Raw genomic sequence first — 21,662 nt, forward strand, 5'->3', positions numbered from 1 at the left:
GGAAATCGTTCGATCTGGTTACAAGATCGAGTTTCTCTCTCGGCCGGAGAGCAGATTTTTTCCCTCAAATCTTCAACTGTCTCCAGAGCGCCTGCGGGATCTGCACCTGGCGGTGCGGGACCTGAGGGCTCAGGGAGTGGTGGTTCCGGTGCCTCATCGGGACAGATTTCGGGGGTTTTATTCCAATCTGTTCACCGTGCCCAGGAAGGAGGGCAAGGTTCGTCCGATTCTGGACTTGAAGGCTCTGAACCGCTCTGTGCGGGTTCGCAAGTTCCGCATGGAATCCCTGCGCTCGGTGGTGGCTGCCCTCGTTCCGGGGGAATTCATGGCCTCCATCGATTTGAAGGATGCGTACCTTCACATCCCCATATTCGAGGGTCATCAGAGATACCTTCGATTTGCCATTGCGGAGGATCACTACCAGTTCGTGGCGTTGCCCTTTGGTCTCGCCTCGGCTCCGCGGGTCTTCACCAAGGTGCTTGCACCGGTTCTGGCATTATTGAGGGCCCAGGGCATTTCTGTCCTGGGGTATCTGGACGACATTCTGGTTCGGTCTGCGACCAGACAGGGTCTGGAGGAGGACCTGTCTGTCACAATGCTAACTCTGCAGGAGTTTGGTTGGACGATAAATATTCCAAAGTCGACACTGAGTCCGTCGGTTCGTCTCCCCTATCTGGGAATGATACTGGACTCGGTGCAGGCGAAGGTCTTCCTGCCGGAAGACAAACTCAGGACTCTTCAGGAGGAAGTCAGGTCCCTCAGGGACGTTCCACACTCGTCTCTGCGGACGTGTATGAGGTGTCTGGGATTGATGGTCTCGGCCTTCGAGGCGATTCCTTTCGCGCAGTTTCACACGCGGGGTCTCCAAGCGGAGATCCTGTCCAGGTGGGACGGGCGACCTCAATCTCTGGATCTTCAGATCTCGTTGAGTCATCGCACCAGGGAAAACCTTCTGTGGTGGCTCCAGTCCCCGTTGGTGTCCGGGGGCAAGTCGTTTCGTCCGATCTCGTGGACGGTAATCACCACGGATGCCAGCCTGTCGGGCTGGGGTGGTGTTCTGGGCGTTCTGTCCGCCCAGGGGACCTGGTCGGAGGGGGAGTCTTCCCTCCCGATCAACATTCTGGAATTGCGTGCGATAAGGCTCTGTCTTCATCGCTGGACGGACCGGCTGCAGGGCTGCCCGGTTCGGGTGCAGACGGACAATGCCACGGCGGTGGCCTACATCAACCACCAAGGGGGCACCAGGAGTGCCCGAGCGGCTCGAGAAGTGGCCGACATTCTATCTTGGGCCGAGACTCATGTCCCGGCGATAACGGCGGTTCACATTCCGGGAGTGGAGAACTGGCAGGCGGACTATCTGAGTCGCCAGACCCTGGATCAGGGGGAATGGTCTCTCCACCCGGCTGTCTTCCAGATGTTGTGCGCGAAGTGGGGTCTTCCAGATGTGGACCTGTTCGCGTCTCGCCTCAACTACAAGGTGAAGAGGTTTGTGGCAAGGACGCGCGACCCTCGGGCAGACGCGTCGGACGCGTTAGTGGCCCCGTGGCATCAGTACAGGCTGATGTACGCGTTTCCACCGATTCAGTTGCTGTCCAGGTTCCTTCGCAGGTTACACTCGGAACGCAGCACGGTGATTCTTGTGGCACCGGACTGGCCTCGCCGGTCCTGGTACGCAGACCTTGTGAATCTGGCGGTCGACGCCCCTTGGCGTCTGCCTCTTCAAAACGATCTATTGTCTCAAGGACCGATTTACCATCCTGCTTTACAGTCGCTGGCTTTGACGGCCTGGCTGTTGAGACCGAGGTCCTGAAGGAGAAGGGTCTCTCTCCAGAGGTCGTTCATACTTTGATCAACGCGAGGAAGTCTTCCTCGGGGAAGGTTTATTACCGTACTTGGAAGGCATATTTTGCCTGGTGTGAGTCCAGGGGGTTTTCACCCCGCACGTACTTGGTTTCCCGTGTGCTGTCTTTCCTTCAGACGGGTGTCGATCAGCGTTTGGCGCTGGCTACGATAAAGGGTCAGGTGTCTGCGCTGGCCGTTCTGTTTCAACGTCCCGTGGCTTCCAACTCCTTGGTTGGCACCTTTATTCAGGGTGTGCGGCATCTGGTTCCTCCTAGGAGGGATCCTTTGCCCCCTTGGGACTTGAATCTCGTTCTATCTGTGTTACAACGTGCTCCTTTTGAACAGATCAGGGAGATCTCGTTGTCTATGTTGTCCAAAAAGGTCGCCTTTTTGGTGGCGATCACTTCGGCTCGCAGAGTGTCGGAACTGGCGGCTTTGTCCTGCAAGTCTCCGTACCTGGTTGTTCATTTGGATAAGGTGGTCTTGCGACCTAATCCTTCTTTTCTGCCGAAACGAGTTTCGGAATTCCATCTTAACGAGGATATTGTTTTGCCTTCGTTGTGCACGAAGCCTAAACATCCAAAGGAGATGAGATTGCACTCTCTGGATGTTGTTCGGGCGATAAGGGTTTACCTTAAATCGACTGAGTCTTTTCGTAAGACGGACTCCTTGTTTGTTCTTCCAGAGGGTCCTCGGAAGGGCATGGCGGCTTCGGCCTCTACCATCGCCAAATGGATCAGGCAGACTATTGAACAGGCCTATGCCTTGCAGGGGAAGGTTCCCCCTGTGCCTGTGAAGGCGCACTCTACTAGATCTCTGAATACGTCTTGGGCCTGCCGTCATGGGGCTTCTGTAGCCCAGGTGTGTAAGGCGGCGACTTGGTCGACCGTGCACACTTTCACAAAATTCTACAAAGTAGATGTTCAGGCATCGGCGGATGCTTCCTTTGGCCGCAAGGTTCTTAGTGCGGCTGTTCCCTAGGGTCCCTTGTGGGGACTCCTGGCTGTTGGGATAGTTTTTTGTATCCCCTGGGTTTTTTGTCTTTTCCTGGGTTGTTGCTCCTGTTGAGCACTTATTTTTGCTGTTGCCCAGCTGGTTTCCTTCCTTTGGTAAGGTTCCTTTCTTTGATGTGGAGACTGCGTTGCCTTTCGGCGCGGATGCGTTTCCCACCCCTCATGTTTGCACTGCTTTGGGACGTCCCCATATGTGACGAATATGAAGAGGCGGCGACTGTCGGAGGACGTAAGAGAAAACGGAATTTTTTTAAAATCTTACCTGTAAAATTCCTTTCTCTGAGTCCTCCGACAGTCGCCGCCCCCGCCCCTCTTTTGGGGTTTGAATGTATACTCTACTGCTATTCCACTAAAACTGAGATATGGTTGCAGGAAGTAGGAGGGTATTGACTGAGGGGACCACCCCTTGAGGGTGGGATATGTTAAAGCTTTATTGTTAACATATTCTGTTGCCTAGCTACTCCTTCGGAGCAAAGTCTAATACCCCATATGTGACGAATATGAAGAGGCGGCGACTGTCGGAGGACTCAGAGAAAGGAATTTTACAGGTAAGATTTTACAAAAATTCCGTTTTTCTCATCTGTAAGGAGACCACTACACCAGATATTTACAAATTTGTGTAGATTTTATTTATTTTTTTTAACCTGGCCTGTCTGTATCTATTCTGAAATGGGAACACTAAAGTATTTGGGGTGGAAAGGTTTCTGATTAGGTTAATCTCTTCGTTATCTTTTTTTTTTTTTTTTTGCCTGTTTTTGTCTAAATACCTACCTAACTATAATTCCATGCCAAAACCTAGTTCAAGCCTTGCCTACAAAAGTCTAAGAAATATTTGGCATTTATATACAGGAAAGAAGGTTGACTGCACAATGTGGTGCTATTTAGAAAAAAAGTGTTTCAATCGTATCACATAGCTTACATAATTCAACTCTTAAAACATGATTTTAACATTCTCTTTTAAGAGCAGGCTTCACTTGTAAATTGGCTTGTTATGCTTGTTGGCTGCTCTCCCAGCTGAGAGACCACTGGTGTAGAGTGTTTCCAGGTGTTACCCTTTCATGGTTTTTCATCTCTTCTCTCCTTGGTTACAGTTCCTCTGTCCCTGTCTCGTACCTTTGTTGTCAGCAGAACAGAATCGTTAGCTGGTTCTCCAGGTAAATCATGCATGTTTCTATTCAATTCATTTACCAGTCTTTGATTTCTCTCTTTTCCAACTTCATGCCTTTATACTGAACTTAACCAGAATCTTCATATTTGAAATAGGTTTTAGAATTAGCCTGATGATGAAAATTGGTTGCCTGGTTTTTCTTTTTTTTTTTTTTTAATCTGATAACTGTAAAAAATATTACAGTATATGACAAGTCAAAATGGAAAAAAAAATTATCCATTGAGGGACCCAAGAAGTCATTCTTTTAGATTATTCTGCCGCCTTCATAAGGAATAGACACTGGTAAACTAAAAACTGTAGGCCAGCCCAGGATAACCCCCCCAACTACTTACAGCATTCCCTAGTTTTTTGCCATTGTCCTTGGAGGATAAACTTCTGTTCTTCAGCTCTACTGTGTAAACATATTTTTACTAGCACCTTTTTTTCCCCCTCAGACTTTATCAAGTCTTTCAAGACTTATCAAATGTGTTTTCTACATCGCTGCTAGAACTGGTTTTACTGATTACAGTTATCTGGCAAAGTCGTCCTAAGCATAGCATAGTGCCATATCTGGACACTGTTGGGTTGAATGTGGCAAGGGTAACCTGGAAGTTATTTGGGACACTTCATTTTAATTGGGGAACTTTACAGATCCCATTTTGCCTAAACAGACTGGGAGACCCTCACTGGTGTTCAAGAAAAGACCCTTTTCTTTTATCACTTCTGCATTGTCCACATCCAAGCAACCCAAACTTAGTATCCAGTGTGCATGCAAATGCTAGAGCTCAAAGTCCATAAAACCCTCAGACAAGAGTTCCTTGCATAAAGGTGCACTCCCACTTTCCAAGATGAGGGGGAGTTTGTTGGCCTTTGCGGACATTTGCACAGCTTGCACCTCAGATTCCTGCCTTTGAAAGATGGTTGGTGTGGGATTTTTGCTCTCCTCCTCCTCCTCCTCCTCTCAACCTCCCTGTATTACTGCACAGGTTAAAAGAACTACATCATACCCTTATGGGTCTTCTGGACCAAGGTGCCATTTTCCCAGTTCCTGTGGCAGAATGGTTTCATGGTTTTACTACAACTTGCTTACAGTTCTCTAGCCCAAAAGGGCATCCAACCCCATCTTGGATCTATAAGCACCGGTTGTCTTCCTTCGGCCCCAAAAATTCCACATGGAATCCATGCACATGTCATTGCACAATTTCCATAGTCCCCATGTGGGTCCCCTATTTTGCTAGCTCATGGCCCTGCCACTTGAAGTCCCCTTCTTCAGCAAGGTTCTAGCTCCAATACTAGCCCTGCTGCGCTCTTGTGGAATACTTAGATGACCTTCAGCTGAGGAAACAATCTGCACAGGCTCTGTCAGACAATGTTGTCTTGGCTGTACAGATATTACAATGGTCCAGATGAATCCTGAAACTTCAGAACTCACAGGTGAAACCAACTCATTTGGAGTATCTTGGTCCATTCCTTTAAATCGCTTAGACCAGAGTGTTTCTCCCACAGGAGAAACGTCAGACTCTACACTTTTGCATAAAAGTCCTTGTTCTGGACCATTTGCCTGGTTTCATTCCAGACCTCTTCTACACAATATCCTGTTTGTTGTTTGTTGTCATAGAAGTCAGTTCAGTCCCTGGACAGACCAGTTTGGCTGGCACTGAAGGCTAGGTTGTCCCTGGCTTGGTGGCTCCAGATTCAGACTCTGAAATCAGAAAAGTCATTGGGTATTTCTATCACAATGCCTGCCAATCTGTTGGACTAGGGAGGAGTCATGGGCACACTGTTAGTGCAGGAAACTTGATCATGGAGAAGTCTCATCTCCCAGTCAACATTCTGGAGCTTCGGGAGATTTGGCTGTCTCTGTTGTGCTAGACCGTCTTGCTGGAAGGTCATCCAAACTGGTTGGATCTCCTCCCTGATGATTGATTCAGTAATCATTAAGAAAGAACTTGAAGTCTTGCTACGGCAAGAGAGAGGTGGGTCAGATCTTTTCATGGACATAACTTCATGTTATAACTTTGTCTGCTATTGACTGCCGAGTCTTCCCAGGCATGGGCAATAGGCAGGCAGACTTCTTCAGCTGGCAACATCTGTATCCAGGTGAGGGACATGGAATGTGGACCTCTTGGCATCCAGGTTCAACAAAAAGCTGAAAAGGTTTTTCACTAGGTACAGGAATCCTGTAGTGGAAGCAATGGATGCTCTAGTGGCTCTTTGGACTCAGTAGACCTTGATCAATGCCTTTATGAAATGAGGTAATTCTACTCATGGCTCCATATTGGCCCCGATGGATTAGGTACTCCAATAAATGTCTATGTGAGGTGCTGGACTCACCAGATCGTCCTTCACCAGATTGTCTGAATCTGTGTTGTAGTTTGGGCTGTGAGAGTTTATATCCCAACCACTGCTTCTTTCACAAAGATGGATTCCCTACTTGTCATCCTGGATGGTTCCTGTACAGGTACACCAGCTTCTCATGCTACCATCTTAGGTGGCTCAGACAGACTATTATCCAAGCTGACTGTCTCTAAGGTCAGAATCCACCCTTTCCTGTCACGGCCCACTTTACTAAATCTATAAGTGCTTATTGGGCTTTTTGTCATTGAGCCACTTTTTCACAAATTTGAAAGGCACCTGATCCTCTGTTCCCGTATTTCACTAGGTAGATTTTTCAAGCCTCATCTGCTTTGGGTGTAAGGTCCTTCAGGTGGCTCTTTGAGCTGCAGGCAGTTCCCAGTTTTCTGTTTTCTTGAAACCTTTTAGCATTTTTGTTTGCTGTTGCCAGTCCCTCAGTTGCTGTATTGACATCTCCTAAATCACCTGCTTTTGGATGCCCTAAAAGTGAATAACCTCCTGTGTTCCTCAGTGGACGAGAAAGAAAATTGGATTTTTGTACTTGCCTTTTCTTGCAGTTTGTTGAGGGACACAGGTTCTGCCTATTTGTGTTTATGATCATGCTGCCAATACTGCTTGCTACAAAACGAAGGAATTCTGGTGAAAGAAGGGGTTATCCTTGGCTGGCCTACAGTTTTTTCATTTGTTTTCTAGTGTCCTAAGACCATATATGATTGATATCATGTCATGGTCAAAGTCAACTTTCATACAATGTGCTCCTGTAAATGGGAATCTTGGGGGCGCTGCCTGATTCGTACCGCAGTCAATAAAGCACCAAGTCCGCACATCGCTGAGCTCAGTTGCAGAATCGTCACTTTCCGTACCTGATGATGAATTTTCCCACTAATCGCTATCGCTCAGTTCTTCAAGTAACTCAGTTTCGCTGTCGCTGTTTTTCAGTTCATTTAAAGGTGCTTTTGAGCAAAAAGAACGCTTTTTGGACACCATGGTCCTTCTCAATTTTCCAGGCACAAAGAACTGGAAAAGCACAGGCAGGGCACTGGAAAAGTCACCAGGTGAAATCCTGAGGTGAAATGGCAGGATACAGTGTAATCCGTTAGGATAACAACTTTGTATCATGTCATTTGCTTTATTTACATTTTTGAAATTGCTGCCGGTTCCACCCCCCTGCGTCGCGGCGCTCGCAGGGAATGGAACTGGAAGACAGGTGTCGGCATCGGCCGAGCACACAGCAGGAGGACAGCGGGCGGATAGCTGGAGGACAGGTGGGGGAGGACGGCGGGGATCGCAGGGGAAAGTGAGTTTTATTGTGGGGTAATCCCAAGTGTGGCTCGGGGTTACTGATTTTGGTACTCTAGATTAACCCCGAGCCGCGCTTGGGAATACTGCCAGGGAGGTTAAAGTGGTTGTAAGCCCCCATCTCTGACTTGCACCTAGTGGTAAGCCTATAATAAGGCTGAACTATAGGTACTGTAACTATCTCCTAAACTTGCACCATTTAGGAGATATTTACTGTATAGTGCGCCAATGACGTCATTGGCGCATGCATTCTGAAGGGACGGCCGCCCGTGCCATTTCATCATAGCCCTGTGCCATACCTGGTGGCTCCCAGCCATACTCCTGTAGCACAGCCAGAGTCCGCGGACCCGGAAGGAAGACGGGTGAAGATGGATGCGACCTCCAGCGGGGACGACGAGGGCTTCGTTTTGAGGTAAGTGTCACATAATGTGCTAATATGGAATGCACACTAGCACATGTATGCCTTTACTTTTCAGCAAACTAAAAATAAAAAATAAAAAAGAACACTGACTTTACTGACTCACTCATTAGTTATAATAGGTATTGCACAAATTCATCTAGTTCTGTCTACATGTAGTTCCTGTCACCGCTCATTTTTCGTCACTGAAACGTAGCTTACTTTTTCCATTGATTGTCCGCTTCATCTGCATGATCAGTGACACTTATTATTGCTCCTTATGAAGGCCAATGCATCTATAACATATACAGAGATAAATTAGCTAATTAAATATTTGCATTCCCATGGTTTCCAGTAACCCCGTGAGGGAAGTTTTTTAGCCGAACATATCCCTCTGTGATTGTTCTCACAATAGGGGACATTTCTTCACCATACTTCAAAAATTCACTGCAGCCCTTCAGCATTTTCGCAGTCTAAGGCCTCAGTCTGGCTTTCCTCCTGCCAGCAAGAAAGGGGTTTAGGAGAGCTAGGCGAACGCCCTGTGTGCATGGGGCATAAAAACGCCTTCTGTGCTATACACCTTTTGTTGACATAAAGGCAAACTGATAATACCTAATTCTAACACATCTTCTCAAGAACAACTAGATCTTGGTGGTTGGTGGTTGGACTTCCCCTGTTACTTTGCTCGGACCTAATTTTTCTGGATAATCTGGTTGTTCTAACATTCATGACAAAAATATGTGTGTTGCATTGTGTAGTTCAAATCCCTTTGAACTGCAGCAAGCTTTAGGAAAGGCTCACAAGATGTGTAGTAGTGCGATAATGGTGATCACATGCTTATTTGTCTGTTTTAGAAGTAGGGCCTCTGTGAAGTTAGTTTGCATTTTTAAAAAATGCTTATTTTATGTAATCTGCTTTTTTTTGGGGTTTTTTTTGGCTTAAAAGCGACAACAAACATACATACATACCACATAGCTGGCTGCATTGATGTCTACACTGCGAAGTGAGCGATCAAAGACTGCTGATCACTCAGCTCACTGTCAGTCACTGGCTCTCTGCTCTGCCCCTCACTGGAGTGTCAGCGGGGGGGTTGGGAATGGATGGCTCAGGCCTTCAGCAGCTCATTGAAAGGCTAACCTGGCTGCCAATCAGGCATCTTGGCAGATAACGACATTGCCGGGAATCTCTGCAAACCCCGGACCGGCTCTGGTATGTCAGCCAACAGCAGATTTTAGCCAGCTATCGGCTAAATCTGGGTCACAGGAGTACAGAACTAAGTGCCCTTCTGTGACCCACAGGAGAAAAATCGCTTTGATGCTAAATGCATTCCTGGGAAAAGTGAGCTTGATTATTAAAAGATTAAAGTATCCAAAAAACGGAAGAAATGTGTGCATGTGTGTTTTGAAGAACTCAAGCCAAAACATATTTATGTGTTTCCTATAATCTTGTTCTCCAAGTCTTACAATTACAGACACATTATCTAATATTGATTGAAGAGATCTCATTGGTTTACTCTGTTGATCCCTTTATTATGCCATATTGACTCTTACTTTGGCAGCCCAATGTACTGTGGGTTCAGTGTCATTAATCCTGCTCACAGCATTCTGTCAATTTTCCAAGTTTTTTTTTTTTTTTTTAACCTGACATGCAGTAATCTCTATTTAATTAAAGAAAAATCCAGGCTGTTTGTTTTTATATATATCTATATCTATATAACTATATATATATATATATATATATATATATATATATATATATATATATATATATATATATACACACACACAGTGCCTTGCGAAAGTATTCGGCCCCCTTGAACTTTTCGACCTTTTGCCACATTTCAGGCTTCAAACATAAAGATGTAAAATTTTTTGTGAAGAATCAACAAGTGTGACACAATCATGAAGTGGAATGAAATTAATTGGATATTTCAAACTTTTTTAACAAATAAAAAACTGAAAAATTGGGCGTGCAAAATTATTCAGCCTCCTAAAGTTAATACTTTGTAGCGCCACCTTTTGCTGCGATTACAGCTGTAAGTCGCTTGGGGTATGTCTCTATTAGTTTTGCACATCGAGAGACTGAAATTTGTTGGATGGAGAGCGTTTGCGAACAGCAGTTTTCAGTTCTTTCCACAGATTCTCGATTGGATTCAGGTCTGGACTTTTACTTGGCCATTCTGACACCTGGATATGTTTATTTGTGAACCATTCCATTGTAGATTTTGCTTTATGTTTTGGATCATTGTCTTGTTGGAAGACAAATCTCCGTCCCAGTCTCAGGTCTTTTGCAGACTCCATCAGGTTTTCTTCCAGAATGGTCCTGTATTTGGCTCCATCCATCTTCCCTGTCCCTGCTGAAGAAAAGCAGGCCCAAACCATGATGCTGCCACCACCATGTTTGACAGTGGGGATGGTGTGTTCAGGGTGATGAGCTGTGTTGCTTTTACGCCAAACATAACGTTTTGCATTGTTGCCAAAAAGTTTGATTTTGGTTTCATCTGACCAGAGTACCTTCTTCCACATGTTTGGTGTGTCTCCCAGGTGGCTTGTGGCAAACTTTAAACAACACTTTTTATGGATATCTTTAAGAAATGGCTTTCTTCTTGCCACTCTTCCATAAAGGCCCGATTTGTGCAGTATATGACTGATTGTTGTCCTATGGACAGAGTCTCCCACCTCAGCTGTAGATCTCTGCAGTTCATCCAGAGTGATCATGGGCCTCTTGGCTGCATCTCTGATCAGTCTTATCCTTGTATGAGCTGAAAGTTTAGAGGGACGGCCAGATCTTCGTAGATTTGCAGTGGTCTGATACTCCTTCCATTTCAATATTATTGCTTGCACAGTGCTCCATGGTATGTTTAAACCTTGGGAAATCTTTTTGTATCCAAATCCGGCTTTAAACTTCTCCACAACAGTATCTCGGACCTGCCTGGTGTGTTCCTTGTTCTTCATGATGCTCTCTGCGCTTTAAACGGACCTCTGAGACTATCAAAGTGCAGGTGCATTTATACGGAGACTTGATTACACACAGGTCTATTTATCATCATTAGTCATTTAGGTTAACATTGGATCATTCAGAGATCCTCAACTTCTGGAGAGAGTTTGCTGCACTGAAAGTAAAGGGGCTTAATAATTTTGCACGCCCAATTTTTCAGTTTTTTATTTGTTAACAAAGTTTTGAAATATCCAATAAATTTCGTTCCACTTCATGATTGTTTCCCACTTGTTGATTCTTCACAAAAAAATACAATTTTATATCTTTCTTTGAAGCCTGAAATGTGGCAAAGGTCGCAAAGTTCAAGGGGGCCGAATACTTTCGCAAGGCACTGTGTATGTGTGTGTGTGTGTGTGTATATATATATATATATATATATGTACACACACACACACACACGTTTTGTGAAGTGTGAACAAATGCACTTCTTTTTCTGTTACAGTTTTTAGACTGAAAACATCCTCCGCACACCATTTATTCTGTGTCTGTTTTGCTATATAAAGATTTATATATATTTTTGATTGATTTATATATGTTTTGATCCATAAAAACAGAGGTGTTGCTTATCTGTGAAATCTATTCTGATTTGTGGAAGAAAAGTTTATACCAAAAAAAAAAAATACCGAGCAAAAATTTTTAACTTATAAAAGTTAATCCTGTCACTAGTGGCAACTTGCCAGCAACAGGATTGCTGGCAGGGGCTAAAAACCACTGACCTGTTTCCATGGCATCACTGGTTCCATGGCATCACTGGCCAGAAACCTGTAGAATCTCTTTCCCCAGATAGTCAGCAATGCAATAGAAACAGGTTAGTGGTCTCTTTGCCCCCTCTAATTATCCTGGCACTGCCAAGTTTTTGCCAAGTTACCTGGTAAATTATTTCTTTTCCTGTCCAGCCAGTCCTGATATTTAGTTAGTGCTGCCACACCGCACAGTCTTATGTGGCCAGGCAGAATTTGCTCTGCTACTGTTAAATAACATTTAGGCAGGCCATACTTTTATTCATTTTCTGTCATTCAACCAGTGGGTTGAATGAATGAAACAAAACAAAATGAAGTGATTCCCCCAACCACATTCAATCTGGATGGGGGAATCCCTCATGCAGAGCTATTGTATTCTGACAGCGGGGACTTCCCTGCCATCAGAATACACTCATCAGCACCATCGGCCATAGCCAGCTGAACTGATCAAGCTAACCTTTTCCAATTTGCTGTTTGTACAGCAGTCGATCGAGAGATTTGAGGTCATTCTGCAACATTTCTATGGGGTTATGGTCTGGGCTCTGACTAGGCCAATCCAAAACGCATTTTATTTTTCTGAAGCCAGTTCATGGTGGATTTGCTTCGATGCTTAGGATGCTTGTCCTGCTGCATCACCCAAATTCTACTAAGCTTCAGCTGGCGAACAGCCACCCTAACATTATCCTGTAGGATAGTTTGGAAACTTTCCCCTTGATTATGGCAAATGGTCCAGGCCCTGGGGCAGCAAATCATGATGCTCCCTCCATTTCACTTAACGGTTGGGATGATATTTTGATGTTGGCAAGCTGTGCCCTTTTTGTGCCAGGATAGTGCTGAGCATTGTTCCTGAACAATTCAACTTTTTTTATCAGTCCACAAAACATTTTCCTTGTAGCATTTTGCTTTGCCAAAGTGCCCTTTGGCGAGCTTCAAGCACACAGCAATGTTGTTTTGTTTTTTGAGGGCAGCAGCTTTCTACCATGGTGTTCTGCCACGGGCACCCTGCCTGTTCAAAGACATACATATGGTAGACTCATGTACAGGAATGTTTGCCAGTTCAGTGTTTTCAAGCCTTTAGCTATTACTCATGGGTTCTTCTTTACTCCATTGAAGATTCAGAATTGTACCTTGGCAGTCATCTTGTCTGGGCACCCACTTCTAGGAAGAGTAGCCACAGTAGCACAGTACTAAACTATCTCCATTTATAGACCATTTGTCTAACTGTCGACTGATGAGATTGCTTTGTGTCCCTTTTCAGCCTTATGCAGATCAACTACTGATTGTATGTTTTCAAAGAGCTCCTTTTTGCGAGGGGATGGTTCACTTCAGCTGATACTTCCTATGAACAGTGATCTTAAAATGTTTGAATGTCTTTTATCAATCTAAGTAGCTATAAACCACACCTCCAAACTCATTTCATTTGTTGGACTTCAGATGGGCAAACTACCGACTCCCAGTTAGCTTTCGTTGAAGTAATTATTTTGAGTTCACTTACTTTTTCCTCCAGCACTGTTAATGTTTAATAGGTTTGTGTTCAATAAAGACATGCGAAATTAGAATTTTGTGTCCCATCAGCCTGCCTTTCTATCTAAAACGGAGTTCCAGCCTTTTTTCGGGTTTTTTTTTTTTTTTTTATTTTAACTAAAAAACACCCCTGCAATGGTCTCATCTTTTCTAACACATTCTGGCATTTGTGCTGAATGTAGTTTTTCTTGTTAGATTGTTGTGTAAAAAACACACTTTGCTTTCCTCAGTGAGCGTGTTCCCATCTTCAGTGTGAGCATCTGAAGCCCACTCGATGCTCTTTCAGGGATATGGTGCTTCTGGCTACCCAGCATGCACCTCCCGATCTCCCACATACGCATTGCATACAAAGCTCAGCTATGGTAATAGAAGCAAAGGCTGCCCATTGGCTCCTGGGATTGATGATGCTCCTATCCCAGGAGCCAATGTGTGGCCGGATATGACGTACTGCGCCGTGGCAAGGTACAGTGGAAGAGGACCGTTTTAATGGCCTAATAAGGTAAACCATTTGAAAAAAAAAAAACACTTCCGATGAGTAATGTAATTGTGATTACCAACGCGGGTTGGGAAACTTACAACAGTGAATGTAACTCCACTTTAAGACAGGACAATGAACTTAACCTAATTCAATTGACATTTAGCTTTGTGTAAAGTTTGTAAGTTTTTGATGATTTGTCTAATATTTAGAATTAAAGGAAAGAGAACTGCGAATGAGGTACTGTTAGGGGTCTTTAAAAATAATTTGCACATCAGGGATCAGGACTTTATGGTCTTATTTGCCAGCTCTGTCCAGCTACCACTAGTGTCAGAGGTAAATGCTGGTGGGCTGAACTGTTCACTTGTTAGATCTCTGTAAGTAACCCTGGCTTGGCCCTCCCAAACGAATTCGCGAGCAGCACTCAGGTTACAATATTCTAAGGTTTGTGTATTACATGCACAAATGTCTTGATCCATCTGTAATAAAACTGTAACAATTTTTTTCTTAATGTGTCTATTAGCTGAAAATAAATCACCACCTCGCCCCTGTGGATTAAATCATTCGGACTCCCTAAACAGAAGTGACCGAATTGATGCCGTCACTCCAACGCTGGGGAGCAGTAATAACCAGCTAAATGCATCATTCTTACAAGTGTACATCCCAGATTACTCTGTGAGAGCCATAACAGACCTGCAGTTTGTCAAGGTATTTTCTGATTTTCTGCCACTGTTTGTTTATATAGTACCACCATCTTCCACAGATCTACAGAGCAAGGGCATAGAAAGGATGTAACAACAATAAAACATACACAGATGCATGGAACAAAAGTATAGTAAATGTTGCTCAAGTAGTAATTGTGTTGCAGACAAAATTTGTCATGTTTTGGGATAGAGTTAATAAACTTGTTTAGGGTTCCATTTCTGTGTCTTAAAGCTAACCTGTGCCTAGCACATGTTGTATACTTTCCTTAACGGTGCTTAGACCATGCATATGATAAACTCCACAGACACGACGTGGTTCTGCACTCAGTACTTTATTTTCTCCTACACACTAACTAAACAGGAAGGGGAAATACATCATAGAATAGGAGGGAACACTGAAAAAGATGCAGTAACCGAAATGACCACAAGATGGCAGTATATTAAACAACTATATCCCTTGTACATGAAGTTAACAATCTCACTCTCTTCTTAAGATAAAAAAAAGAACGGGTGAGTTTGACATAAAACATTGTCACACAAAAATGATTTTCAGAACACAGTAGCATTCAAGTGAGTTTGCGTATTTAAACAAACAAAAAAAATACCAAGATATATGCTCAATGGACCAGATTTTACAGTTTCCATACACCCTCATACAGCGCTTTAAGAAGCATAAGAGAGGAAGCACCTTTTTTTGTCAAACAGTCAGCAAGTTGTGACTTGGCTGTTGACCAACGCACATCTTTGATTTTATTAGCATGTATGAGCTCTTTGACACCGCTTATTTCTAATCTTAGTCTCTTCTCTGTGACCTGTTTTGTAGACTTAAGAGCGTCAAACAGGGAATGGTTATCAGTAACACAGACAAGAGGAAGAGCATTAAGATCAGCTTTACCAGTAGTGAGTTCAGAGTAGAGCATAGCCAAGAACATAGCATTGTCAATACCATCTGACATGGCAAGGGTTTCTCCTGCCAGTGTGCTTCTTACCACACGTCTAATTTTTTTAGATTGCCAAAACAGTGGGGAGAACTTTCCTGATTTTTCCATGAGGGCAATTAGAGCCCCACCCTGTGTACCTCCATCTGGAAGATTGCCCAGTGAAGCATCACTGAATACTACCAAACTCAAATCCTCACTGTTACCCAAGTATTGAAACTTAAGTGTTCCTTCTCTGATTTAAGTTTACGGATCACTTTGTTCACTTCATGTATGGACTGAACAGTAGCATTCTTAATGTCGGATGCTAGGCTACATGTGTCAAACATAACATCTGGTCTTGTTTGTTTAGCAACCCACAGAACCTGTCCTATTTTGGATCTGAGTTGTTCTCTTTCTTTCTCATTCAGTGGGGCCTCTCTCTGTACAGCACGTGTTGCCTGCAAATGAATTGGTTGTAGGTTTTCAATATAACTGTGCTGATGCACCTGTACTACACCACCCACAGTAGCAATGTTCATCCCCACATATGAAAAACTCTCACACTCTTCACGACCCACGTGAAATGCAGATTTAAGCACAGGGATGACATTGGTTACAAAATGCTCTGAACCTGCCCAAAAAAAATCATCCACATGGCATGCCAGTACTCCTGTTACCTCAGACTGCTCATTCTGCCAATAAAACACTGCAGGATCAACCCGTGACATTTTACCCCCACTTTTCAGCATGAGTTCTTTGACCTTGTTGTACCAGTAGAGGGAAGCATCTGCAAGTCCATACACACATTTCTTTAGTTTCCACAACACATTGTCCACGCTCGCTTCTGGTGGGGGACGAATGTAAATGTCTCTTGAGAGTTCCATTCCCTGCAAAAAAGCAGACTTAATATCCATAGAGTTCACTTGCCATTTGTTTTGACAAATTACAGCTAACAGTAGCCTGAGTGATTCTGATGCACATGTGGGAGAATCTTTCTGTAATTCATGCATATTGACTTCTTCAAAACCTCTCGCCACAAGGCGGGCTTTGGGAACAACACCACTAGAAGTTTCCTTTAACGTACAGACCCATCTAGTAGAGATACATTTCTGACCTTTTGTCTGTGACTTCTTCGTAAACATTATTATTTTGCCAGTTGTCAATCTCTTGCTGTTTAGCAGCATCAAAAGAGATGTCTTTGGTAATAAGTACATCGCCATCGGTGTTCTCACATTCAGTGAGAAGATCATCAACTTGTGACATGTCTAAAGCTTCCTTTTGACCCTCGTTGCCATTTGGTTCAAGATACTGCACATTGTACCAGTTTCTTTATTGCCCTTTTGCTTTCCCTGCTCTGCCTAAAACTCTGGCCGTGTGTTTTGTCTCATCATTTCTGTTTGTAAATGTCACTGTCTGACCTGTTTTCAGTTTGACACCCGTAGAACCCACTGTATTAGTAGCATCCCTCTCATTAGTTTGTCTCACATCTTCTCTATCATCTGTTTCTGTGTTTTCATGGATTTGCACTTCTCTATTAACACTCATTTCATCATCTGAATTTTCTGACATATCAGTGTGTATTACATTTTCTTTTTCTGTACTATCTCCAGGAATATCAGATAGTACAAGTGTATCCCCATCCTGTGCATTAACTTTATTCAGCCTGGACTGGTGTACTCTGACAAGGATACCACCATGTCTGACAAACACTACAGAGCCATCTTGACCGATAACTACAGCAGGACCTTTCCACTCTGTACGGTCTGCTCGTTTGTAGTACACTCTGTCTCCTGTCTCATACTTTTCATCTGTAGGCCTAAGCTGCTTTCGTAAAGCTCTTTTTATTCTTTCTGAGCATTCCACCTCTGTGAATGCTCTTCTGGAAGCATGCAATGCTGCTAGGTGCTGTCCTACTCTAGTACTCATAGAAGTGCCTTCTAGAGCAGGCAGTTTATTAACCAAAATGGAGGGAAGATTAGGACTGTGACCAAACACCAGCTGGTGTGAACTATAACCATGCACATTAATCATACTGTTCTTGGCCATTAAAGCCCAGTCTAGAGCAGTCTGCCAGCCACACCCGTTTTCCCTTTTCACCTTCAGAAGAATCTCAGTCAGAGTCATGTTGTGTCTCTCCAGCAGTCCGTTGCTCCAAGGACTGTATGCCGCTGTGGTCTTCATCTCAATGTTGAATTTTTCTGCCATCTCTCTTATCTCCTCATTATTGAACTCACCACCGTTGTCAGTGTATATCCGTTTTGGGGCACCATGAACACTTATCCACGAGTGAATGAAAGAGTTGACAATTTCAGAGGCTTTCTTTATTCTCACAATGTTTCCACCGCTGAAGCGTGTGAAATGGTCGATGATGTGGAGGTACCATATGCCAGGTTCCAGCTCATGTAAATCCATTGCCACCGTCTCATTGTACTCTGAGGCTAAAGGCAAACCCACAGCAGGCCTAGGCTTGGTCCTATTATATCTTTGACATACCTCACAGTCACGGATAATCTCTTGCAGAATAACTGGATAGTCTTTGTCAGTATTTCCAGAGCTGAGGATAAGCCTCTGCAGCCGGTCTGCAGAGGCATGGCCAAACTGTTTGTGAAGCTTCAGGAGAACTTTACGCTTCTCTTTTGTAGACATCTCTGCTGTGATGACAAGAACTTCACTTTCATTGGTGTCCACTTCAGTATTACCATCTCTAATGTCGATACAGTAGTGTCCCGAACTAGTGAGCTCAAGAGGCACTGGTTGCTTGAACATGACAACTTTGTCATTCTCCATGTCTAAAACAGTTCCTGCTCTCTTTAGAGCCATTTTGCTCAGCAGTAAAGGGATATCAACAGGAACAACTTCCGTTTCAATGTGACATTTTGTTGGTCCGATCTTAGCGGGAAGCTTTACCTTTCTGTAGGAGTGTACCACCTGACCATCACCAAATCTGAAAGGTCTACAGCTTGAAGATTCTGTTTTGCATCAGTTTGTTTATTTGGCTTTGGCTCAGGTCTTCCATGTAACTATCCAGCCACTTTTCACCACAAACAGTACGTGTGCATGCTGTGTCAATGATAGCTGATCCCAGTGATTCAGTTAGGAAGATCTCCGAGTCCGTCATAACTTTTGTAAACAGTGTAATGTTACACTCTTCGACATTTTCATCTTCTGCTAGCTTTACTTCATTTCTCTGATGAGGACAGTCTTTGGCCCAATGGTACGTGCTCTGACAAATTACTCATTTTGTTCGCTTACCATATTTGTCGAGCGGGTTTGTACCTTGCTGTGGCTGCCACTGTCTACTCTGTGACTGGCTGTTGTTCCGTCTGAATTTACCTGGTGGCCTCTGCTCCGTGAAAAACGCCGCATCTTGAGTCAAGCTGCCTCCACTTGCTCCACTGGTTTTTCCTCCGAAAATCCGTTTTAACGCTGACTTCATGGATGCAAATGTTAAATCTGTGCACGCTGTAAGTGCTAGCTGCCTACTCTTCTCTTCAAGACAAGCCGTGTCCAGTAGTTTAAACGCTAACACAGCGTCAGGCAAGGTCATGTTGTATTTCTTCATGCGGTTGTATCTCTGCTCAAAGTCTATGATGTAGTCTGCCATGGACATCGCGCTGTCTTTGGAAATCGAGTCGAAATGAGAGTACGCTTCATAAGCGCGGTCTTTTTCTTTCGCTCGTGGGTATATCCAAAGCGGTCTCTCTGGCTCGCCCCTCGAGCCCTAACACCACCGCTAGTGCCTGCTTCTTCTTGTCCAAATCCGTAACAAGTTTCCAAATACTAATTTCATTTTTCCAGCACTCGTATGGTCTTATTTCGTCAAACTTAGGTGGTACTCTATAGTTGGAAACCATCCTCTGCTACCATTGATAAACTCCACAGACACGACGTGGTTCTGCACTCAGTACTTTATTTTCTCCTACACACTAACTAAACAGGATGGGGAAATACATCATAGAATAGGAGGGAACACTGAAAAAGATGCAGTAACCGAAATGACCACAAGATGGCAGTATATTAAACCCTATATCCCTTGTACATGAAGTTAACACATATACTCTCCTTTTCTTTGTTTCCACTGCTCAATTTAGCTTCAAGGAGCAAAGAAACTACTTAGTCCATGTAACAATGGTTTTTGGTCCAATGCTGTCACATGTCTTCACGTGGTCTGACTGGGACTTCTTGGAGTTTACACAGGGCTGTCTTTCCTCCCTCCCTGTGGCTTAACAGAGGGGTGAGGGAGCAAAAGTAAGGAGAGTATATATCTGCATTGGCAAAACCGTTTCACTTTAAAGCAAGCCTGTCAGTGGGTCATGGCAGGCACTCACTATTGATAAAAGTTACGTGGTAACCCAAATCTTTAGGCGCAAAGTACACTAGTTTACCATCCAACTGTCCAGTAAGATTACTGATCTTGCAGAAATGAGCCAATAGGGAGGTGCTGAAAGCAGTTGGTTCTTTCCGGAGTAAACGAAGAGGGGTTAAAGTGTGTTGAAATTTTCCTTGTAGAGAACCTCAGGGTGCTGGGCATCCAGGGTGTTCATAGAGGCATGGGTTAGGCAGAGAGGCATAAGTGCCCGGCCTTAAAGTTTGTCTCATTACAGATGTTGTCTTAAGGTTCTATACATTTCCAATACAATAGTGCCTATGTAAAAATAGATGGGTAACTGCTCATCTACATTGATGTCTTTTTTTAAAAAAAAAAGCTGGTCCATGCACCTGGTCAGATTGTAGCTACCTTTCTGCTGCAGAACTATGATAGAACACACTACTGCATGACACCTTTGCAACCTTCCACATGGATTCTTTTTTTTTTTTTTTATTCTTTTTTACTCCCAGCTTTAGTGGTTTTAATACATGGAGTGTGTACAACTTATGTTCTTGCTAATGCCCTGTTTTTTTTTTTTTGTTTTTTTTCCTGCTTTCACCACAATAGATAACAAGGCAGCAGTACCAAAATGCCCTCATGGCTTCTCGAATGGACAAAACTCCACAATCCTCAGACAGTGAAAACACTAAAATTGAAATGACTCTAACTGAGCTACATGACGGTTTAACCGACGAAACGGCTAATCTGCTCAATGAACAGAACTGTGTTTCACACAAGTCCAATCACAGTATGCACAACGAAGGGCCTATCTGAGCCGACGTCACACAGCTTGCTTAAATTCAGGACTATCTTCACTCCATTCTACAGCTTCACTCCTGGATTGTCTGTGCGAATGAAAAGGTGTCTGGTATGTGCACCTGCCACATTCCATCCAGCATTCTGAGACCAAAGATTCTGAGCCCAGCAGTGAGAGAACCCGAAGAGTTTAACACTAGAGTGTGACAGATGTTTAGAAGAGAAAAAAACGTAATAAGTAAGAGATTGATATTTCATGTATGAGACCAAAAAGAAACGGCTTACCTGTTCAGATGAAAATTTGGAACACTACATATTTTTTATGCCCCACTTCATTAGATTTAAAGGATACATAGACAACGTTCAAATTAAATTTATTGTGCTTTTTTATGTTAAGTTTATGTTATGTTTATATTTTATTTTGGTATTTAATGTTTGGAATTACACACCTGAGGTGCAGTTGACTTGATTGTATAGTGTGGAAGCCCAAAATGGTTTTCAGATATCTCATTACCGGTGACGTTTTTCCATATAAGCATTACTGTTCTATATTTGGGAATTATGGTACTAAGTGACCTGACCCATTTTATGTTGGCATCACACTGCTTCCCCGATAGGCGTTTGCAAACAAATATTTGTATCCTAGAAAGGATTGATAGAGTTTGACACCCGATTAAGATTTCCAGATTATATATTTTTTGTCAGTCTTTTTAAGGTTTTGTCCATAGTTTTAAGATAGACCAAGTTTGCGAGTCACCTAAAAAATGACCATGTTTTAATGGTAACACAAGGTGTTAACATTTATGGGGATGGGTGAGACGAGATGATAATACTCTTTTTTCTATGTTTAAAGGTCCACTCTAAACACTCAGTATAAAAATGTGACACTTGTGTAGAGGGCATTGCAGGATGTTAGCATTGAAAAAGGCTTTAAACAGATTGCAGGATTAAGACATGAGTGTTGTTTACTTTTAATCCTTTAATTAAAAGTATCTCCAAACCAACCCAGAGTTTAATGTTCTAAAAGAAATAAAACACATTCTTATACTTTGGTTCAGTGTGTAACAAGTGAAACAGAAGTACTCTGCTGTCAAATCCTCTAACTCAACAGCAGTTTCTGGGGT

At 43.5% G+C, this 21,662-nt stretch overlaps 1 protein-coding gene across 3 annotated transcripts in view; it reads left to right on the forward strand.

Annotated features, from left to right (window-relative positions):
* CNNM2 (cyclin and CBS domain divalent metal cation transport mediator 2) overlaps positions 1-20,928 on the forward strand; it is a 269,756-nt gene extending 248,828 nt beyond the window's left edge. For 2 of the 3 annotated variants that reach the window (XM_082268397.1, XM_082268395.1), the window contains 3 exons: positions 3,947-4,009; positions 14,313-14,497; positions 20,350-20,928. In XM_082268397.1, the coding sequence (XP_082124523.1) occupies positions 3,947-4,009; positions 14,313-14,497; positions 20,350-20,556 (455 nt within the window). In that variant the 3' untranslated portion in view covers positions 20,557-20,928. The remainder of the gene's footprint in view (positions 1-3,946; positions 4,010-14,312; positions 14,498-20,349) is intronic. The other variant, XM_082268396.1, reaches the window with a different exon arrangement.
* The last annotated feature ends 734 nt before the right edge of the window (positions 20,929-21,662 follow it).

Source organism: Pelophylax lessonae (assembly GCF_965119305.1).
Source record: "Pelophylax lessonae genome assembly, chromosome: 9".
Lineage (NCBI taxonomy): Eukaryota > Metazoa > Chordata > Amphibia > Anura > Ranidae > Pelophylax > Pelophylax lessonae.